Source organism: Elephas maximus, chromosome 23 (assembly GCF_024166365.1).
Source record: "Elephas maximus indicus isolate mEleMax1 chromosome 23, mEleMax1 primary haplotype, whole genome shotgun sequence".
Classification (NCBI taxonomy): domain Eukaryota; kingdom Metazoa; phylum Chordata; class Mammalia; order Proboscidea; family Elephantidae; genus Elephas; species Elephas maximus.
In genome coordinates, this window is record NC_064841.1 from 18,686,974 (window position 1) to 18,708,777 (window position 21,804).

The window sequence follows — 21,804 nt, forward strand, 5'->3', positions numbered from 1 at the left end:
GGACAGATTTGTTCGTTCTTCTGGCAGCCCATGGTATATATTCAGTATTCTTCACCAACACCATAATTCAAAGGTGTCAATTCTTTGGTCTTCCTTATTCATCATCCAGCTTTTGCATGCATACAAGGCAACTGAAAATACCATGGCTTAGGTCAGGTGCACTGTAGTCCTTAAAGTGACATATTTCCTTTTTAAGGCTTTAAGGAGGTTTTTCGCAGCAGATTTGCCCAATGCAATACATCATTTGACTTCTTGACTGTGGCTTCCATGGACACTGACTGTAGATCCAAGTAAAATGAAATCTTTGACAACTTCAATCTTCTCTCCATTTATCATGATGTTGCTTACTGGTCCAGTTGTGAAGACTGTTGTTTTCTATATGTTGAGGTGTAATCCATACTGAAGGCTGTAGTCCCGGATCTTGATCAGCAAGTGCTTTAAGTCCTCCTCACTTTTAACACACAAAGTTGTCATCTACGTAACGCAGGTTGTTAATGAGTCTTCCTCTAATCCTGATGCCGTGTTCTCAGATTATCTGCTCAGCATACAGACTGGATAAGTATGCTGAAAGGATATAGCCCTGCTGCACACCTTTCCTGACTTTAAACCACACAGTGTCCCCTTGTTCTGTTCGAACGAATGCCTCTTGGTTTATGTACAGGTACCTCTTGAGCACAATTAAGTGTTCTGGAATTGCAATTCTTTGTAATGTTATCCATAATTTGTTATGACCCACACAGTTAACGTTTTATGTAATAACCCAGAAAAATGATCGGGAGAATATATACCAAACTCTTTATTAATGGTGGTTATCTACTACGGGTTAGGTGGTATGAATGGTTATAACGCTAAGCTTGGAAGAAAGGCCTGGAGATCTACTTCTGAAAAATCAGCCATTGAAAACCTTTTGGAACACAGTTCTACTCTGACAGACAAGGGATCACCAAGAGTTAGAACTGATGTGATGGCAATTATGGGTTAGAAGACTAAGTGGGTGCGGGAAGGTAGATAAGGCACAAGGTGATGTGTTCACAGTGGAATGTCAAGTTTTACTCTACACATTTTTGTTTCTAGCTTTTACAATGATGATGTAATTTTAGATAATTTGTAAAAAAAGAGAGAAAAGAACCCATTTAAAAAAAAAATACTTGAAATAGGATAAATAATGAGGCATTGGGTATATGGTTTGAATACAGACAGCACTTTCACTCTGAAATTTGGACAGTGTTCTATCATGGAAGATCTAGGATAACATGGTATTAGAGAAAAATGACCAATTAATGTACTATGGTCTTTTAGGCTTCTTCAAGGGGAAACAAAACCATTCTGTCTGTCATGTCCCCTAACTAAGGGAAAAAAAGTGAAGGCTTAAAGATGCAGGTCTTCCCCTTTCTTAATGCTACTTCCTTTAGTTTGTTCTCTGCCTTTTGAGTTCTGTGCAAAAACTGCTTTACAATGATTTAAGAAGGTCCTCTGTATCTCCAAATGGCTACAGTCAGCCCATCCTTTAAAGATGGTTACTGTTATCTCTGTCCTTTACATCACAGTGCTTCATCTTCACTACACTGACTTCTCTTCAGCATCTTCCTTTTAGCACAGTAGGTATCTGTGTATACCTTTTGTTGTCCTTCAATGCTACACAAGTTCTGATGCTTTCAGGCTTCTTGCCCCTTTCTTCAAGCCTGTTCTAAGCCCTGACTCTTGCTCCTAGTTCCTTGGTCCTACATTCCCACCTTATTTCTTTGAAGTTTAATTGCTATGTGGAAAGCCAGGGAAAAAAAATCACTGACTTCATATGGTGTACAGAACAAAATGGCTATCAGAAATGGAAAAATTTTAGAGCTATATCCAAAAGCTAAGTCTTTGGGACAAAGGAATACATTTATTTATAAGAATGCTTATTTTCTGTAGACAGATTTTTCAAAATGTTTAAGAGCTGGCTTAAATTCACAAAAACTACCAAACATCCATCTCAAAATATCAGAGCAGTCTATGGGCCTATACTTGTGCAGATTTTCATTTTTTCCCCCCACAAAAATTCCTCTACCTTTTAAGACCAAAGGAGAATATAAGCATCTCCCCACAAGATCTGAGTACACAGCCCTTAGTTTTAAGGGAATTTTCAGATTTTTCTGTAAATATTACTATTTTATACCTCCTGTTCTGTGCAATATAAAGATAAATGTTATTTTCACTATTTTCAATTTTGAATACAATGCCAAAAAAAAAAAAAAAACTCAGATCCATCCATGGAACTTTAAATGATTGCTTATAATGCTGACCTATAAAATACAGCATTTCTTAAACCTCTAGCTATAACATACCATGCATCTCCCCCCTCCCATTTATAAGACTATCAATAATTTAACATTTAATGAAAATACACCTCTCCCTTACATTACGGGGCATACCCTTGTATTCACGTTATTATTGCTAATTTCTAATGGTACTGAAACATTTAGTCTTTGAAACACCCAGTTCCATTTCCTGCTACAATGCCTTACTTTATTATGGTTATAAATTTGTTCTGTTAAGCACCTTAAATCCTTAAAAAGAAAATTAAATATTTTAACTTCCTATAAACATTTAAACACATATTTATAAATTTAAATGTATCTATAAATTATAAAATCCATATACCCTGAAACATGAAAAAAAAAACTGCCATACTTTTTCATTTTTTTACCTGGAAGGAGCCACCCCCACTAAATTGGGGCCCAATCCTCTAAACAAGGAACGAGGCCCTTCTTTTTCCAAGATCATCCTGAAAGAGAAAGAAGGTATTTAGAAAGGAATGTCTTTCAAAGTCTGGTACTTTATTTACTTTGTATTACAAACCTACGGTCTAAATCCCAGAAATTTATATTATTAATATGTTATACTGATTTGGTCAATTTTTCTTATTTATAAATATGTTTTTTTGACATAGCATAAACTATTGAAGTCTGATAATAGACTATTGATTAAAAAAAAAAATCCAGATTCTTTCCTAAAAGATTAGACATGATACAGATTTCTACATTTTCATTATTATCATCCTACTCTCAACTTCAATCTCAATTTTACTATTGTCCTCAGCAAAGTCAATTCTCAATTAGAAATGTGTTTTCCTTCTAGTATTTGAGGTCCTCTTCTGCAATACTGAATAATACTATTCAATACTAAGCCCAAAACCAAACCCAGTGCCGTCGAGTCAATTCTGACTCATAGCAACCCTATAGGACAGAGTAGAATTCCCTGATAGAGTTTCCAAGGAGCGCCTGGCAGATCTGAACTGCTGACCCTTTGGTTAGCAGCTGTAGCACTTAACCACTACGCCACCAGGGTTTCTGCAGTGCTATCCCATCCAACCATTCCAAGGAAATGATATAGCAAAACCTATTATCCTAACGGAAACCCTGGTGAAGTAGTAAAGCACTACAGCTGCTAACCAAGAAGCTGGCAATTCGAATCTGCCAGGCACTCCTTGGAAACTCTGTGGGGCAGTTCTACTCTGTCCTATAGGGTCGCTATGAGTTGGAATCGACTCGATGGCAGTGGGTTTGGTTTTACTGGTTATTAACCTAACATCCCTTAGGTTACTAATAAAACCTTGATCTATTACTATTTCTCCCTCCACTCAGTTAACAATTTATTTTATTGTATTGCACAGAGTACTTATTGTATTGTACAGAGCTCTTTATGATTAGACAGAGTAAGGGGATAGAAAAAAAGAGGGTGAGGCCCCTGCCATTGAGAAACCCGCTGTCCAGTTGTGGAAAAATCATTATATTGAAAGCAATAATTAGATCATACTGTACAAGGGAACAGAGGTGTGTCTCAGTCACGGAAGGCTTTCTGGAATGTGAGTTATTAAGTTTTGGAGGTAAGAAGGCATAGAGACTGATGAAGAGCAGGCACTTTCTGTCAGAATTAATAGACTATGCCAGTGGTTCTCTAACATCTAATGCTTAAGAATGATCTCTTAAAAGGCAGCTGAGCATAGTGTTTAATTAAAAAGGCCTGCGCTCTGGAGGGAGCCTGCCTGGGTATGAGGCCCAATTTGTTTATTGACGAGCTGTGAGATGCTGAAGCAAGTTATTTAACTTTTCTTTCATCCTTAGTTTCATCAGCAGTAAAAAGAAAAAGCACTGTGCCCTCATTAAGTCATTGTGAGGATTAAATAAATTAATACATAAAGAACTTGCAAGAGTACCTGGCACACAGTAAGAATCTGACTTTAATATTATTACTAAATATTGATTCAATAGATATAGGACAATGCCCAGTAACTTGCATTTTTATCACCTTTCCAGTTGACTGACACAGGTGATAGCGACCATTTTGATGAAACTAGATTAGAAAGAAGCAGAGTTAAGAACGACAAGCTGTGAAGCCCATTTTGAAGATTCTGTATCATGGATCCCTCTGAGAAATTAAGGGAAGTAGGTCTTCTTTTTTAATAAAAGCAATTTTGCACACAATTTTATTTATAGACCTCTTGAAGCTCATCCATGAGCCATCTGGGGTCCCTGGTTAAGAATCATGAAAACACTTCATGACCACTGGAATAGTTATAATGAAAAAGACAGATAAAATAAGCGTTGGCAAGGATGTGCTAAAATTCAAACTCTAATTCATTCCTAGTGGGTATGTAAAATGATGCAGCCACTTTTGAAAACAGTCTGGCAATTTCTCAAAATGTTGAACATAAAGTTACTACATGACCTAGCAATCCCACTCTTACGCAGAAAACGTATGTCCATCCAACAGCGTTGTTCGTGAAAGCGAAACGCAGGAACAGCCCAAACGTCCATAAACTAAAGAGTGAATAAACCAAATCTGATACACAAAAACCTGTGAAAGCTGGAGCTCGACAGGACTGCCTCGTCTCCTGGGTCTCTCAAGTTTTCTGCCTTTCACAAGGTGCAGTCTTACCACTTTTCTATTACTTTTTATTAATGGAAAATATGTGAGTTTTCCTTCTCTGATAAGTTCCCGCCTTACATAGGTACCAGCTTTCGCAGGTTTTACTATATATATCTATATGGTGAAATATCTGGCAATTAAAATACATGTGAAAACATGGATGAACCTTGTACAACACTGTGTTAAATGAAAAAAGACAGTCACAAAAAACCACACGTTGTATGATTCCGATTTACATGAAACGTCTGGAAAACGCCAATCTATAGAGACGGAAAGTAGATTTAGTAGTTGCCTATGGCTGAGAAAGAGAAGGGAGAGAGTGGGAGTGACTGCTAATGGGCATGGGCTTCTTTTTGTGGTGACGATGAGAATGTTCTGAACTTAGACTGTGGTGATGGTTACACAACTCTGTGAATGTACTAAAAATGAATGAATTGCATACTTTAAATGGGTAAAGTTTATGGTATGTGAAGTATATTTCAATAAAGATGTTAAAAAAAAAAAGAAAGGAAGAAGCCATAAAACAGGCTGATTAGGACAGAGCCCCTGAATAAGAAAACAAGGGGATAAGACTGGAGAGATGTCAAAGCAAGACACCTGTATACTGATGACAGCGGAAACACCTTAAGTTTCAGCTTAAAAACCCTTTAGACAGTCAAAACCAAACCCACTGCCGTCGAGGCCAACTCCAACTCACAGCGACCCCAAAGGACAGAGCAGAACTGCCTCATAGGGTTTCCAAGGCTCCAAATTTTTACGGAGGCAGACTGTCACCATCTTTCTCCCGCGGACTGGCTAGTGGGTTCAAAGCACTGACCTTTCAGTTAGTAGCCGAGTGCTTAACCACTGCACCACCAAGGTTCCTTCACCCTTAGATAAGAGAGTCTGAGAAACTGAGAAATTAAAATAAAGCCCAGAAGGATTCCTAAAGTTGCTCTGAGGAAAGGCAGAAAAGGCAAAACCATTAAAAAAATACAGTATATCACAGAAGTCAAAGGAAGAATTTTAAAGAGGTAAGAAACATCAAAATCACGATATTAAAATACTCTTCCTACTACCACCTTATTTTTTCACAAATAACACACTCACACTGTAACGTGCAGCACAGCCCACTCAGGAAAAGAGCGGGGGAGGGTGGTTTGCGCGGCTGGCAAGAAGATGTACAACACACGTTTTTTGTGCTCAATACAGTAATCAAACAGAACTGTTTATCTACAGTAACTACAGCATTTTAACCCAAAATTGTTAACAATTTTATTCTACTTATCCATGTACTTAGTAACTAAGTTAAAAAGTGATGAAATCTTTTGATCCCGAAGGTGAACAAACAGAGGAGTTTACTTGCTACCACAAAATAAACACTGCTGAACAAGTTCAACAGATTAAGTGCCAAGTGAGCTGATAAGGCAGATGCATGGGCAGCCAGTCACATAACTAAGTGTAAACATGTAGAATCTGATTTTAACAGTTTTAAAATTTCGAATCCTATACGTAACCTAATGAAGTATGATAAAATTTAAAAATACATATTTCCCAAACCACAGAGAAATGGCAAACCAACACTGAACAACATTTTGAAATCAGAAGAACTCTGCTTTAAATCACAATTATGTTTTTTAGGTAATATAAAAATCACTGACTGCCCTGAACTGGATGGACTTACTTGTGTGAGTACTTACAGAATGAAAAATGTAAACAGAAAGAGTTAACATCAGTATCACCAAATTTCAAAAATAAATGAATTGGTAATCCAAAATGAAATACCTATAAAAGCTTTAGGAAAAAAAGCCTTAAGATAAACATAGAAAGGTATTCCATATATTCACGATTTGGGGACAATATTCTATATCATCCAACTAATTGTTCCTCTCCATCAGGAATCACCATTTCTAATAAATATAATTGGGAGTAACTTCTGTCATAGAGTTTCTAAAGAACCTTTTCAAATGTGGCAGAATGTAAACAAACATGGGAATCACTGAGTTAAAGGGACTACAGAAAATCCCCCAACACTCTGTTCTCACTTTAGGCAATGGAGAGGTCCAGGAGAGACTACTCGGTTGACAGTGGCTCCAGCCATGGTGTTTAGCTGAACTTCAGAGACATAAAATGTCAGGGAGGACGACTGCAGCCGTGTTTTTACAACTTCCAGTGGACATGTCAGAATAGCTCCCACTGTACCACCACATCTACAAAAAAGGGAAAAGAACAAAACTTGCTTATTCATTAGATAACACACATACCTAGAGCTGTAAATACGGAGTAAGCAGCTAGGGCTTGTCAAGGCACTAAAAGTTTTAAATTGTAAATGATTTTAGAAGACTACAAATAATTTTTAAGTCTCATTTATTTGACTAAATACAAATATCAGTAGTTAAAAAAATGAGCTGAATATCTACCTACCAAGAATAATTAGCTAAAATAAGCAGCCTCCAAATGGCAGGCACTGTTATTAAAACTTCCTGGTTAGCCACATCAGATTTTCAATACTGTTCTGAGGTCATTATCTGTGGCTCTGCTGAGACCCAGGCCATTCCTGGAGGTAGATGTTATTTTTCAAACTCCCATCTTATTGTTCAAAACTCAAGAAATGGTCTTCAGAGCAGTTAAATAACTTCCTGATGGATAAGGATACATATTTCTCCTATTTCAAATACTCAAAAGTGTTTCACTTACAAAAAATACAGCACTTGAGTCTCACAATCAGTATCTTTCAGACCCATAATGTAGAAATCTGTGCCAGGTAGGTGAGCTTAGCGAGAAGAATCCAGTTGAAAAACAAAGGCTGCATTCAGAAACAGCGATAATAAAAGTCTGTAACAACTGAAACTGAACTCATTAAAAGTTATGTAAGAGATACTCAGGTTGAGTAATTATTCTTTTCAAATGCAAGAGAGAGACATAATTTTCCTTTAAAGCGTTAACAGCTATCCACTAATTCTCCGAGGACTGCTTTCTAACCAGAGAGGAAAACCACCTCCGGAGACTGCAGTCAAAGAGAAAAGCAGTCTGAGTCAGCACTAACTTGGACCTTCAAAATGGGCAATAAAGAGAAAAAGAAAAGTAGCCCACCACAAGAATAAATACACTAAACAAGTCTACCTCCAGAATTAAAAAATTATTTTATAGGACTACATAAAAGCAGGAATGGCAACATAAACATCACACCAAATAATATTTAAGGCAAGAAATCATGAAATAAGATAAAGAATACTTCATCCGGATGAACAAGTACATGCCATCAAGAAAGTATAGTAAAAAAGTTTATACAACTAACATTAAGAATAAAAATTATGTATTTAAAAATGATTATAGAGGACATCAATATGTAAAACTTGACCCTTACCTCACATCACAGCTAAAAATTAACTCGAAAGGGATCATATTCCTAAATGTAAAACTATGAAACTTCTAGAAGAAAACATTTGACTTCACTGAGGTTTAAACCTTATGTTTGAAAGTAACTGTTAAGAAAATGAAAAGACAAGCCACAAGCTGAGAGAAAATACTTGAAAAACGTATCGGATAGAAAAACACTCAGTAGAAAAGATTTGAACATATACTTCACCAAAGATACACAGAATGCAAAGAGAGATTTTGAGAATCATTTGTCGCCAGGCAAACACAAAGTAAAGCACGACGAGGTACCACTGCACATCTACAAATGGCGAACATTAAAAAGACTGACAACAGCAAGTGCTGATGAGGATAACCAGCAACTGCAAACCTCAGACACACTGCTGGTGGACACGCAGAACGACACCGCCATCTCAGAAAACAGGCGGGCAGCTTCTTGTAAAGTTAAACCAACCATTGCCATTGGCATACAATCCTACAATTCCACTGTCATACACTCAGTACTCTGAGGTATTGATCTGAGAGAAATCAACGGATAGGTCCACACAGAGATCTGTCCGTGAATGTTTATAGCAGCTACACTCTTAACTACCCAACACTGGAAGCAACGATAAACAAATTATGGTACACCCATATGATGGAATACTATTCTGCAATAAAAAGCAACAATATGAATTATATTCAAAAGCATTGTGCTAACTGAAAGCCAACCACAAAATGCTACTGTATACTTTCATTTCTCCACATTATGGAAGATGCAAAATTAGACGGACAGAAACGAGGTAAGTGGTTGCTGAGGAGGGAGGTAAGGGGAGGAAACTGTCTGCAGGGGTGATGGGGAAATTCTTGGGACCCAGAAATATTCTACATCTTGATTCTAGTGGTGGTTATGACTTTAGACATTTGCTAAAATTCACTGAACTGTACACTTAATGAAAGCTGAATTTTACTGTATGTAAATTATGCCTCAATACATCTGACTAAAAAAATATGTAAAAACTAGTAGGAATGGCTAATGTGTGAACACCTGGAGTTGAAAAATAAACTTCGCATTTCGAAAAAGTTCCACTTACAGCTTCAAACAGGAAATTAGATATTTAGCCCCCCCAAAAGAAAACAGCATTGAAACCATAATTGTATTGTCAGAAGTCAACATATTAGATAGAAAGTAATAGGATTATAGCAGATTTGAAACAAAATTTAACTAGATCTCAGAGAGACTACTATACTTAATAAATAATAAGGAACAATTATTATTCTCAAACAGCCAAGGAACAGGCTCAAAACCTTATTCTATATTAGAATACAAAAAACAGAAAATCTTAAACAGAAGTCATAGGCATAACCGTGTTAAGTGCCGAGGGCTAAGTGGTGGGAGTGAGTCATCACAGCGTACGCGCTGTACACATGCAATGCGGAACTCAAAGAGAACCTGCAGCGCGATCTATTCACACAACAAGCAATGATTTATTTACAGGGAATCATGCTTGTTTTTAATCTGAACGTGTCTAGCTTTTTTAGCTGTTTAGTATATTTACTTTGTAAATTTACTGAACATAAAACACAAACAGGGTCAAAATTTGTAGTAAATATTTACATTTGCTTTGACGTTATATTCTGTAAAACCTAAAAAATGTATTCTTGGCTTGCAAATGAAGATGAATTACAACCATAATTTAAAAAAAAAACAAAAAAACAAAGTTAGCACATACGGCTGTGATTTATATAAGCACACTATACAAAGGAAACAAAAAGAACTACGGGGAAAAATAATACCTAAGATTCACAGGCTTATTGTAATGATGATATGATACAACCCATGTAAACTATCTTGTAAAGTAGCATACAGAAAGTGTGCCAACAAATATTAGCTTCCAAAGCTATAGGTGTCTATAACTGATAATAGTAATTTGGTAAAAATTTTTAAAAGGACTAGTAAAAATATTTTATGGCCAGACTACTGACAAGGTATATATCTTGATTCCTAAAAATCACTTCAACAAGTAAAATACACACTGAGGATCTAAACTGAGCAGAGCTAGGAGGCGGTCTAAGTGTGTGCACATACAAGCACTAAGGCTATCCTGAAGCAGCTTTACAGTATAAATCTCCACTTATGAAAACAGGATTAACGTTAGATTTATCTCCTCTCCATGTCAAAAACCTCACTGACTAAAGGAATAAACATGCCACAAGCACACAAAGCCAGAGGAGAAATCAGCAGATACAAGATTTCAACCAACCAAGCAAATGGGAAGGGGTGATGGACTTAGTAAAGAGAAAGAAAGGCTTGTAGCGGGAAATACGGGGATACCGAAGAGACGCAAACAGCTTTGCCCTGAAGAATCTGAGAAGCCTGATTAAAGGCACCAGTACTCAGAAGGTGGGGGTGAGGCAAAGAACTGCTAACAGAACTGACTGACAGGCTAATAGAGCAAACGTAGGATGCTCAGAGGTACACTCACCCAAACCGCAGACATACACAGACGATGGATAAAACTATATTCCTGGGCAGAAGACTAATTCTCTGAAGAACATGGACTCAGGTTTAACAGATACAAGGGATTCAAAATAATCCCATACCAAGATATACTACTGCAATCTTTTAAAATACTGGAGACAAAGATCTTACCAACTTCCAAAAAGAAAAAACAAAGGATAACTTATCAAGGCCAAGTCCTCAATCAAAACAGTATCAGACTTCTCAGCAACTGCAGACAATTATTTAACCTAGATTCTATACTACTAAACTATCAAGCAGATGATGAAACAAACCCATAGAAAAACTATTCTAAAAAATTGCCTCCCTTGCATCCTTTCTCACACAGCTACTAAAGGATGTGTTCCATAAGTTAAGGAAGTAAACTAAGAAACTGAACGCACGAATGGAATAACCTAGGAGCTAGAGAAAGGAGTCCCAAGAAGATGGTGAATGCCACAAGCTGAGAAAACCAGTCCAGGTAAGACAACAGAGAGTTCAGACGGAGGAAAATCTCCAGGAAAAAAAAAAAAAAAAGACTAATATATTAGTATTTGACCATACGAAAAATATCCAAGTGTAAGTACTCACGTTAACTAAACAATTTTTTTTTTAAATGGGGCAATAATTAACTCGGGGCGGGGGAGGCAAAGTTATTCAAGAAAAGGTAAACATAATACACAACTTACCTCTGTTATGAACAATATTTACATTGCCACAATAAAGCAATCATTGACTGTATATATTGAGAGGACTAAAAACGAGGGTTCCTCATGAGCACAATTAAGTGTCCTGGAATTCCCATTCTTCGCAGTGTTATCCATAGTTTGTTACGATCCACACAGTCGAATGTCTTTGCATAGTCAATAAAACACAGGTAGACATCATTCTGGTATTCTCTGCTTTCAGCCAGGATCCATCCGACATCAGCAATGATATCCCTGGTTCCACGTCCTCTTCTGAAACCGGGCCGAATTTCTGGCAGTTCCCTGTCGATATACTGCTGCAGCCGTTTTTGAATGATCTTCAGCAAAATTTTGCTTGTTTGTGATATTAATGATATTGTTCCCCTATAATTTCCACATTCAGCTGGATCACCTTTCTTGGGAATAGGCATAAATATGGATCTCTTCCAGTCAGTTGGTCAGAAAGCTGTCTTCCATATTTCTTGGCATAGAAGAGTGAGCACCTCCAGCACTGTATCTGTTTGCTGAAACATCTCAATTGATATTCTATCAATTCCTGGAGCCTTGTTTTTCGCCAGTGCCTTCAGAGCAGCTTGGACTTCTTCCTTCAGTACCATCGGTTCCTGATCATATGCCACCTCTTGAAATGGTTGAATATCGACTAATTCTTTTTGGTATAATGACTCTGTGTATTCCTTCCATCTTCTTTTGATGCTTCCTGCGTCGTTTAATATTTTCCCCATGGAATCCTTCACTATTGCAACTCGAGGCTTGAATTTTTTCTTCAATTCTTCCAGCTTGAGAAACGCTGAGCGTGTTCTTCCTTTTTGGTTTTCCATCTCCAGCTCTTCGCACATGTCATTATAACACTTTGCTTTGTCTTCTTGAGAGGCCCTTTGAAATCTTTTGTCCAGTTCTTTTACTTCATCAGTTTTTCCTTTTGCTTTAGCTGCTCGACGCTCAAGAGCAAGTTTCAGAGTCTCCTCTGACATCCATCTTGGGTCTTTTCTTTCGTTCCTGTCTTTTCAATGACCTCTTGCTTTCTTCATGGATGTTGTCCTTGGTATCATTCCACAACTCATCTGGTCTTTGGTCACTAGTGTTCAACACATCAAATATATTCTTGAGATGGTCTCTAAATTCAGGTGGGATATACTCAAGGTCATATTTTGGCTCTCGTGGACTTGCTCTGATCTTCTTCAGTTTCAGCCTGAACTTGCGTATGAGCAATTGATGATGGTCTGGTTCCACAGTCTGCCCCTGGCCTTGTTCTGACTGATGATATTGAGCTTTTCCATTGTCTCTTTCCACAGATGTAGTCAGTTTGATTTCTGTGTGTTCCATCTGGCAAGGTCCATGTGTATAAAAAAAAAAAAATGTGTATAGTCACCGTTTATGTTGGTGAAAGAAGGATGGGAATTCCAGAACACTTAATTGTGCTCATGAGGAACCTTTACATAGATCAAGAGGCAGTTGTTCGGACAGAGCAAGGGGATACTGATTGGCTTAATGTCAGGAAAGGTGTGTGTCAGGGTTGTATTCTTTCACCATACCTATTTAATCTGTATGCTGAACAAAAAATATGAGAAGCTGGACTATATGGAGAAGAATGGGGCATCAGGATTGGAGGAAGACTCATTAACAACCTGCGTTATGCAGATGACACAACCTTGCTTGCTGAAGGTGAAGAGGACTTGAAGCATTTACTAATGAAGATCAAAGACCGCAGCCTTCAGTATGGATTACTCCTCAACATAAAGAAAACAAAAATCCTCACAACTGGACCAATGAGCAACATCATGATAAACAGAGAAAAGATTGAAGTTGTCAAGGACTTCATTTTACTTGGATCCACAATCAACAGCCATGGAAGCAGCAGTCAAGAAATCAAAAGACGCATTGCTTTGGGTAAATCTGCTGCTAAGGACCTCTTCAAAGTGTTAAAGAGCAAAGATGTCACCTTGAAGATTAAGGTGTGCCTGACCAAAGCCATGGTATTTTCAATCACATCATATGCATGTGAAAGCTGGATAATGAATAAGGAAGACAGAAGAAGAACTGACGCCTTTGAATTGTGGTGTTGGCGAAGAATATTGAATATACCATGGACTGTCAGAAGAAGGAACAAATCTGTCTTAGAAGAAGTACAACCAGAATGCTCCTTAGAAGCAAGGATGGCGAGACTGCGTCTTACATACTTTGGACATGCTGTCAGGAGGGATCGGTCCCTGGAGAAGGACAACATGCTTGGCAGAGTACAGGGTCAGCGGAAAAGAGGAAGACCCTCAACGAGGTGGATTGACACAGTGGCTGCAACGATGAGCTCAAGCATAACAACAATTTTAAGGATGGCGCAGGACCGGGCAGTACTTCGTTCTGTTGTGCATAGGGTCACTAAGTCGGAACCGACTTAATGGCACCTAACAACAGCAACAAAAACAAGGGGGAATGCAGTTTGGTAAAGATAACAAAATCCTCATCTACCATGATATGAATTTAAAAATCAAGAAGAAGCTGCAGAGCATACTGTCCAGAAATATGAAGGAAAATTCCAAAAGAAATAGCTAGCAGTAGTAGGAAGTTCCCATTAGGAAGTGGGGGCCAGGGTGAAGCTGAGGAATGCTGGGTTTTTATTCTCTTTTAATACTTTTTTAATACTATATGCATACATTTCTTTAGTCTTAATTTTTAATCAAAATCACAGCAGTTAAGTATTTTAACAAACACCACAGATTCTTAACTCTGCGGGATATGTGGCTGATGTTTCTAGGATCCAATCAACCTCATGAAATAATATGAAAAAAAATGATGTGTAAAAGTGTCTTTGTCCCAGAACTCCAAAATCCAGAATACTGACCACGTCTCACCACTTCCACCCTGGTCCAAGCCACTATTATACCTTGCCTAGGTTACTGCAATGACCTAATTAGTCTCCTAGCTTCTACCCTTGTCCTCCCACCCATCTATTTTCAATGCAGTATTCAGAGTGATTCGACTAGAAGTATATCAATCACTGCTCTGCTCAAAACTCTCCAGTGACTTGCCTATCTCATTCAGAATAAAAAACCAAAGTCCTTGCAATGGCTATTAAAACCTTACACCATCTCTCACCCTCCCCTGGGTCCCCGGCCTTGTCTCCTACAATCACTCTGCTACAGCCACAGGGGCCTCTGTTATAACTCATAATTTATTAGTCTAACACAGCAAGCATACCCCTGCCTCAGGACTTTTGTTCTTGCTGTTTCCTCTACCTGTAATATTCTTGCCTCAAATATGGCCACGGGCTACTTAATCTCCATATCCTCTCAGTGATACCCTTCCTTATCACCATACATAAAATTATACCCACCAGCTCCCTATCATCTTCCTTGCAAATTCATCTCTATAGAACTTTCCATACTTGGTTTACTCTATATTTTATTTATTTTATCTGCTGTGTTCCCTTACACTAGATGCAAGCATCAGGAAGACAGGAATTTTTGTCTACTATCATAAATGTCCTCCACCAAAACAAAACAAAACAAAACCAATTGCCATTGAGTAAATTCGGGCTCACAGTGTGTTAGAGTAGAACTGTACACAGGGATTTCAATGGTTGTGACCTTTTGGAAGTAGATCACCAGGCTTTCCTTCTAAAGTGCCTCTGGATGGATTCAAATCACCAATCTTTTAGTTAGCAGCCAACCACTTAACTGTTTGTGCCACCCAGGGACCACTCTAATCTCTGCACCCCTATAATAATGCCTGTGAATGACTGTAGCATTTGGTATCCCAGTATTTAAGATGCAGTGTATCTGGTTCAACTTCCTTATCTTGTAGACGAGGGAGCAAAAGCCTTACGATGGAAAACTGCGTGCTCCAGGTTAACAGCCAGTTACTTGGCCACTTACAGAACAAACCATATCCTCCTGATTCCTAACGCAGCTCCTTCCCTCCTCTTTACCAGTGGCTTTCAAATCTTTGACTTCAACCCATGAAAAATATCTTTTACATTGAGGCCCACATACCCACGTTTCACAGAGTAACATTTATCTTTATTATGTGCAATGCACTAATATTTCTATTATTTTAAAAATCTTGGTCACAAACCCACTACATTGATTTTACAATACACTAACGGGTTGGTATAACGATTTGAAACACACTGCTCTATACCATCAGATGTAACTTGACTAGGAAGGGTAGGGAAGATTTTTGTTCTTCCGTATTATTATTACACATCTTAAGTAGCTTGGGGTATGAGATACTGAAGGCTACAATCATCAGCTGAAACAAATGTAACAAGACACAGAAGCTTTCTGATAACCAACTGTCCTTAAGTCTCACTGGCTATACATTCTATATGTCCTCTCATACCACTTATCATCATCCCCATTGCAACTGCCTTAGAGCAGCCCTCCAGTATTTCTTGCCTTCTCACTGGTGGTTAGGAGGCCTGGTGGTGCCGTGGTTATGTGCTCATCTGCTAACTGAAAAGCCAGCAGTTCAAACTCACCCAACAAGTGCTTTGCAGGAGAAAGACATGGTAGTCTGTCTCCATAGAGATTACAGCCTTGGAAACCCTATGTGGCGGTTGTACTCTGTCCTATAGGGGGGTCGCTGAGTTGGAATCGACTTGATGGCAATGGGAACAGGTCTTGCTTCCCTCTGATCCAGTGATATGGCCAATGAGTTAAGCTCAGTAATAAGGTATAAAAAGCCAATACAATTTGCTACTAACAATAAAGACCAAAGTTGGGCATTTTACTTTGTTTTTTAAAAGCTACAATTTAAAGTTATTTCTATAAAAAGGTCACTCACGGGGGGCGGAGCCAAGATGGCGGACTAGGCAGACGCTACCTCGGATCCCTCTTACAACAAAGACACGGAAAAACAAGTGAATCGATCACATACATAACAATCTATGAACCCTGAACAACAAACACAGATTTAGAGACGGAGAACAAACTAATACGGGGAAGCAGCGATTGTTTTCAGAGCCTGGAGCCAGCGTACCAGTCAGGTACAGCACAAGCACAGAGAGCTGCTCCACCCCACTGAACTAACCCCAGGAGGGGGACCAGCCGGTTCCGCGGGCGGAGTGGAATGCAGCTGGTAGGAGAAGTCCCTGGGAGGCCGTGACTGGTCTTGGAACGGGGAGAGCAGCATCCCAGCCAGGGAACCATCCCGCCGGGATCTGGACTGGACGCAGGTACGGCATAAACACGGAGAGCTGCTCCACCCCCCTGAACTAACCCCGGGAGGGGGCCCAGTTGGGTCGCGCGGGTGGCGTGGGACGCAGCCGGTAGGAGAAGTCCCTGGGAGGCAGCGACTGGTATTGGAGCGGGGAGAGCAGCGTCCCAGCCGGGACACTCGGTCACGGCACAAGCACGGGGAGCTGCTCCACCCACCTGAACTAACCCCGGGAGGGGGCCCAACTAGTTCGCAGAGGCGGCATGGCAACGTGGCTGGAGGGACGAGAAGTCCCCGGGAGGCAGCGACTGATTTTGGAGTTGAGAGTGCACCGTCCCAGCAGGGGAGCCTTGACGCTGGGCGTGGGGCTGGAAGTGGAGGATCTGACCGTGACTCCAGCGGGCCAGACCCCCCAGGGGCAATCTCCACACAGCCAGCACACATAGGCGACGTGCCCCACGGGAATCTCAGATATAATAGTCATTCCAAGCAAGACAAGCAACTCTGGCTATATTCTGAGGTGCTACTCTCCTATCTCTCTGTTCCCTCCCCCACCCTCCCCAGGCGGCTTCATTAACATCCGAATAGCCTGAGCCAGAGGGAGAACTCTGATAGGGATCTGACTGCATTTTTCTTTTTTAGCGGATTTTTCTGGAAAAACTAGTTTCCCAGTGATGGCTCGGAGAGAACAATCCATATCAAACCACTTAAAGAAGCAGACCATGACAGCTTCTCCAACCCCCCAAACAAAAGAATCAAAATCTTTCCCAAATGAAGATACAATCCTGGAATTATCAAATACAGAATATAAAAAACTAATTTACAGAATGCTTCAAGACATCACAAAGGAAATAAGGCAAACTGCAGAACAAGCCAAGGAACACACTGATAAAACTGTTGAAGAACTCAAAAAGATTATTCAAGAACATAGTGGAAAAATTAATAAGTTGCAAGAATCCATAGAGAGATAGCATGTAGAAATCCAAAAGATTAACAATAAAATTACAGAATTAGACAATGCAATACGAAGTCAGAGGAGCAGACTCGAGCAATCAGAATGCAGACTGGGACATCTGGAGGACCAGGGAATTGACACCAACATAGCTGAAAAAAAATCAGATAAAAGAATTAAAAAAAATGAAGAAACCCTAAGAATCATGTGGGACTCTATCAAGAAGGATAACCTGCGGGTGACTGGAGTCCCAGAACAGGGAGCGGGGACAGAAAACACAGAGAGAAAATAGTTGAAGAACTCCTGACAGAAAACTTCCCTGAGATCATGAAAGACGAAAGGGTAACTATCCAAGAGGCTCATCGAACCCCATTTAAGATTGATCCAAAAAGAAAAACACCAAGACATATTATCAACAAACTCGCCAAAACCAAAGATAAACAGAAAATTTTAAAAGCAGCCAGGGAGAAAAGAAAGGTTTCCTTCAAGGGAGAATCAATAAGAATAAGTTCAGACTACTCAGCAGAAACCATGCAGGCAAGAAGGGAATGGGACGACATATACAGAACACTGAAGGAGAAAAACTGCCAGCCAAGGATCATATATCCAGCAAAACTCTCTCTGAAATATGAAGGCGAAATTAAGATATTTACAGATAAACACAAGTTTAGAGAATTTGCAAAAACCAAACCAAAGCTACAAGAAATACTAAAGGATATTGTTTGGTCAGAGAACCAATAATATCAGATATCAGCACAACACAAGGTCACAAAACAGAATGTCCTGATATCAACTCAAATAGGGAAATCACAAAAACAAACAAATTAAGATTAATTAAAAAAAAAAATACACATAACAGGGAATCATGGAAGTCAATAGGTAAAAGATCACAATAATCAAAAAGAGGGACTAAATACAGGAGGCATTGAACTGCCATATGGAGAGTGATACAAGGCGATATAGAACGATACAAGTTAGGTTTTTACTTAGAAAAATAGGGGTAAATAATAAGGTAACCACAAAAAGGTATAACAACTCTAAAACTCAAGATAAAAGCCAAGAAAAACGTAACGACTCAACTAACATAAAGTCAAACACTATGAAAATGAGGATCTCACAATTTACTAAGAAAAACGCCTCAGCACAAAAAAGTATGTGGAAAAATGAAATTGTCAACAACACACATAAAAAGGCATCAAAATGACAGCACTTTATTTATCTATAATTACGCTGAATGTAAATGGACTAAATGCACCAATAAAGAGACAGAGAGTCACAGACTGGATAAAGAAACACGATCCATCTATATGCTGCCTACAAGAGACACACCTTAGAGACACAAACAAACTAAAACTCAAAGAATGGAAAAAAATATATCAAGCAAACAATAAGCAAAAAAGAAGAGGAGTAGCAATATTAATTTCTGACAAAATAGACTTTAGACTTAAATCCACCACAAAGGATAAAGAAGGACACTACATAATGATAAAAGGGACAATTGATCAGGAAGACATAACCATATTAAATATTTATGCACCCAATGACAGGGCTGCAAGGTACGTAAATCAAATTTTAACAGAATTGAGAAGTGAGATAGATACCTCCACAATTATAGTAGGAGACTTCAACACACCACTTTCGGAGAAGGACAGGACATCCAGTAAGAAGCTCAATAGAGACACGGAAGATCTAATTACAACAATCAACCAACTTGACCTCATTGACTTATACAGAACTCTCCACCCAACTGCTGCAAAATATACTTTTTTTTCTAGCGCACATGGAACATTCTCTAGAATAGACCACATATTAGGTCACAAAACAAACCTTTGCAGAGTCCAAAACATCGAAATATTACAAAGCATCTTCTCAGACCACAAGGCAATAAAACTAGAGATCAATAACAGAAAAACTAGGGAAAAGAAATCAAATACTTGGAAACTGAACAATACCCTCCTGAAAAAAGACTGGGTTATAGAAGACATCAAGGAGGGAATAAGGAAATTCTTAGAAAGCAACGAGAATGAAAATACTTCCTATCAAAACCTCTGGGACACAGCAAAAGCAGTGCTCAGAGGCCAATTTATATCAATAAATGCACACATACAAAAAGAAGAAAGAGCCAAAATCAGAGAACTGTCCCTACAACTTGAACAAATAGAAACTGAGCAACAAAAGAATCCATCAGGCACCAGAAGAAAACAAATAATAAAAATTAGAGCTGAACTAAATGAATTAGAGAACAGAAAAACAATTGAAAGAATTAACAAAGCCAAAAGCTGGTTCTTTGAAAAAATTAACAAAATTGATAAACCATTGGCTAGACTGACTAAAGAAATACAGGAAAGGAAACAAATAACCCAATAAAAAACGAGAAGGACCACATCACAACAGAACCAAATGAAATTAAAAGAATCATTTCAGATTATTATGAAAAATTGTACTCTAACAAATTTGAAAACCTAGAAGAAATGGATGAATTCCTGGAAAGACACTACCTACCTAAACTAACACATTCAGAAGCAGAACAACTAAATAGACCCATAACAAAAAAAAGAGATTGAAATGGTAATCAAAAAACTCCCAACAAAAAAAAACCCTGGCCCGGACGGCTTCACTGCAGAGTTCTACCAAACTTTCAGAGAAGAGTTAACACCACTACTTCTGAAGGTATTCCAAAGCATAGAAAATGACGGAATACTACCAACTCATTCTATGAAGCCACCATCTCCCTGATACCAAAACCAGGTAAAGACATTACAAAAAAAGAAAATTATAGACCTATATCCCTCATGAACATAGATGCAAAAATCCTCAACAAAATTCTAGCCAATAGAATCCAACAACACATCAAAAAAATAATTCACCCTGATCAAGTGGGATTTATACCAGGTACGCAAGGCTGGTTTAATATCAGAAAAACCATTAATGTAATCCATCACACAAATAAAACAAAAGACAAAAACCACATGATCTTATCAATTGATGCAGAAAAGGCATTTGACAAAGTCCAACACCCATTTATGATAAAAACTCTTACCAAAATAGGAATCGAAGGAAAATTCCTCAACATAATAAAGGGCATCTATGCAAAGCCAACAGCCAATATCACTCTAAATGGAGAGAACCTGAAAGCATTTCCCTTGAGAACGGGAACCAGACAAGGATGCCCTTTATCACCGCTCTTATTCAACATCGTGCTGGAAGTCCTAGCCAGGGCAATTAGGATAGACAAAGAAATAAAGGGTATCCGGATTGGCAAGGAGGAAGTAAAGTTATCACTATTTGCAGATGACATGATTATATACACAGAAAACCCTAAGGAATCCTCCAGAAAACTACTGAAACTAATAGAAGAGTTTGGCAGAGTCTCAGGTTATAAAATAAACATACAAAAATCACTTGGATTCCTCTACATCAACAAAAAGAACACCGAAGAGGAAATCACCAAATCAATACCATTCACAGTAGCCCCCAAGAAGATAAGATACTTAGGAATAAATCTTACCAAGGATGTAAAAGACCTACACAAAGAAAACTACAAAGCTCTACTACAAGAAATTCAAAAGGGCATACTTAAGTGGAAAAACATACCTTGCTCATGGATAGGAAGACGTAACATAGTAAAAATGTCTATTCTACCAAAAGCCATCTATACATTTAACGCACTTCCGATCCAAATTCCAATGCCATATTTTAAGGGGATAGAGAAACAAATCACCAATTTCATATGGAAGGGAAAGAAGCCCCGGATAAGCAAAGCACTACTGAAAAAGAAGAAGAAAGTGGGAGGCCTCACTTTACCTGATTTCAGAACCTATTATACAGCCACAGTAGTCAAAACAGCCTGGTATTGGTACAACAACAGGCACATAGACCAATGGAACAGAATTGAGAACCCAGACATAGATCCATCCACGTATGAGCAGCTGATATTTGACAAAGGCCCAGTGTCAATTAATTGGGGAAAAGAAAGCCTTTTTAACAAATGGTGCTGGCATAACTGGATATTCATTTGCAAAAAAATGAAACAGGACCCATACCTTACACCATGCACAAAAACTAACTCCAAGTGGACCAAAGACCTAAACATAAAGACTAAAACGATAAAGATCATGGAAGAAAAAATTGGGACAACCCTAGGAGCCCTAATACAAGGTATAAACAGAATACAAAACATTACCAAAAATGATGAAGAGAAACCCGATAACTGGGAGCTCCTAAAAATCAAACACCTATGCTCATCTAAA

The 21,804-nt window shown here is 38.6% G+C and overlaps 1 protein-coding gene across 3 annotated transcripts in view; it reads right to left on the bottom strand.

Moving 5' to 3' along the window:
* Nucleotides 1-21,804, bottom strand: part of SLC25A36 (solute carrier family 25 member 36) — a 55,320-nt gene that overhangs the window by 19,443 nt on the left and 14,073 nt on the right. For all 3 annotated transcript variants that reach the window (XM_049867206.1, XM_049867207.1, XM_049867208.1), the window contains exons 2-3: nucleotides 6,933-7,097; nucleotides 2,687-2,764 (exon numbers count right to left, since the gene is read on the bottom strand). In XM_049867206.1, the coding sequence (XP_049723163.1) occupies nucleotides 2,687-2,764; nucleotides 6,933-7,097 (243 nt within the window). The remainder of the gene's footprint in view (nucleotides 1-2,686; nucleotides 2,765-6,932; nucleotides 7,098-21,804) is intronic.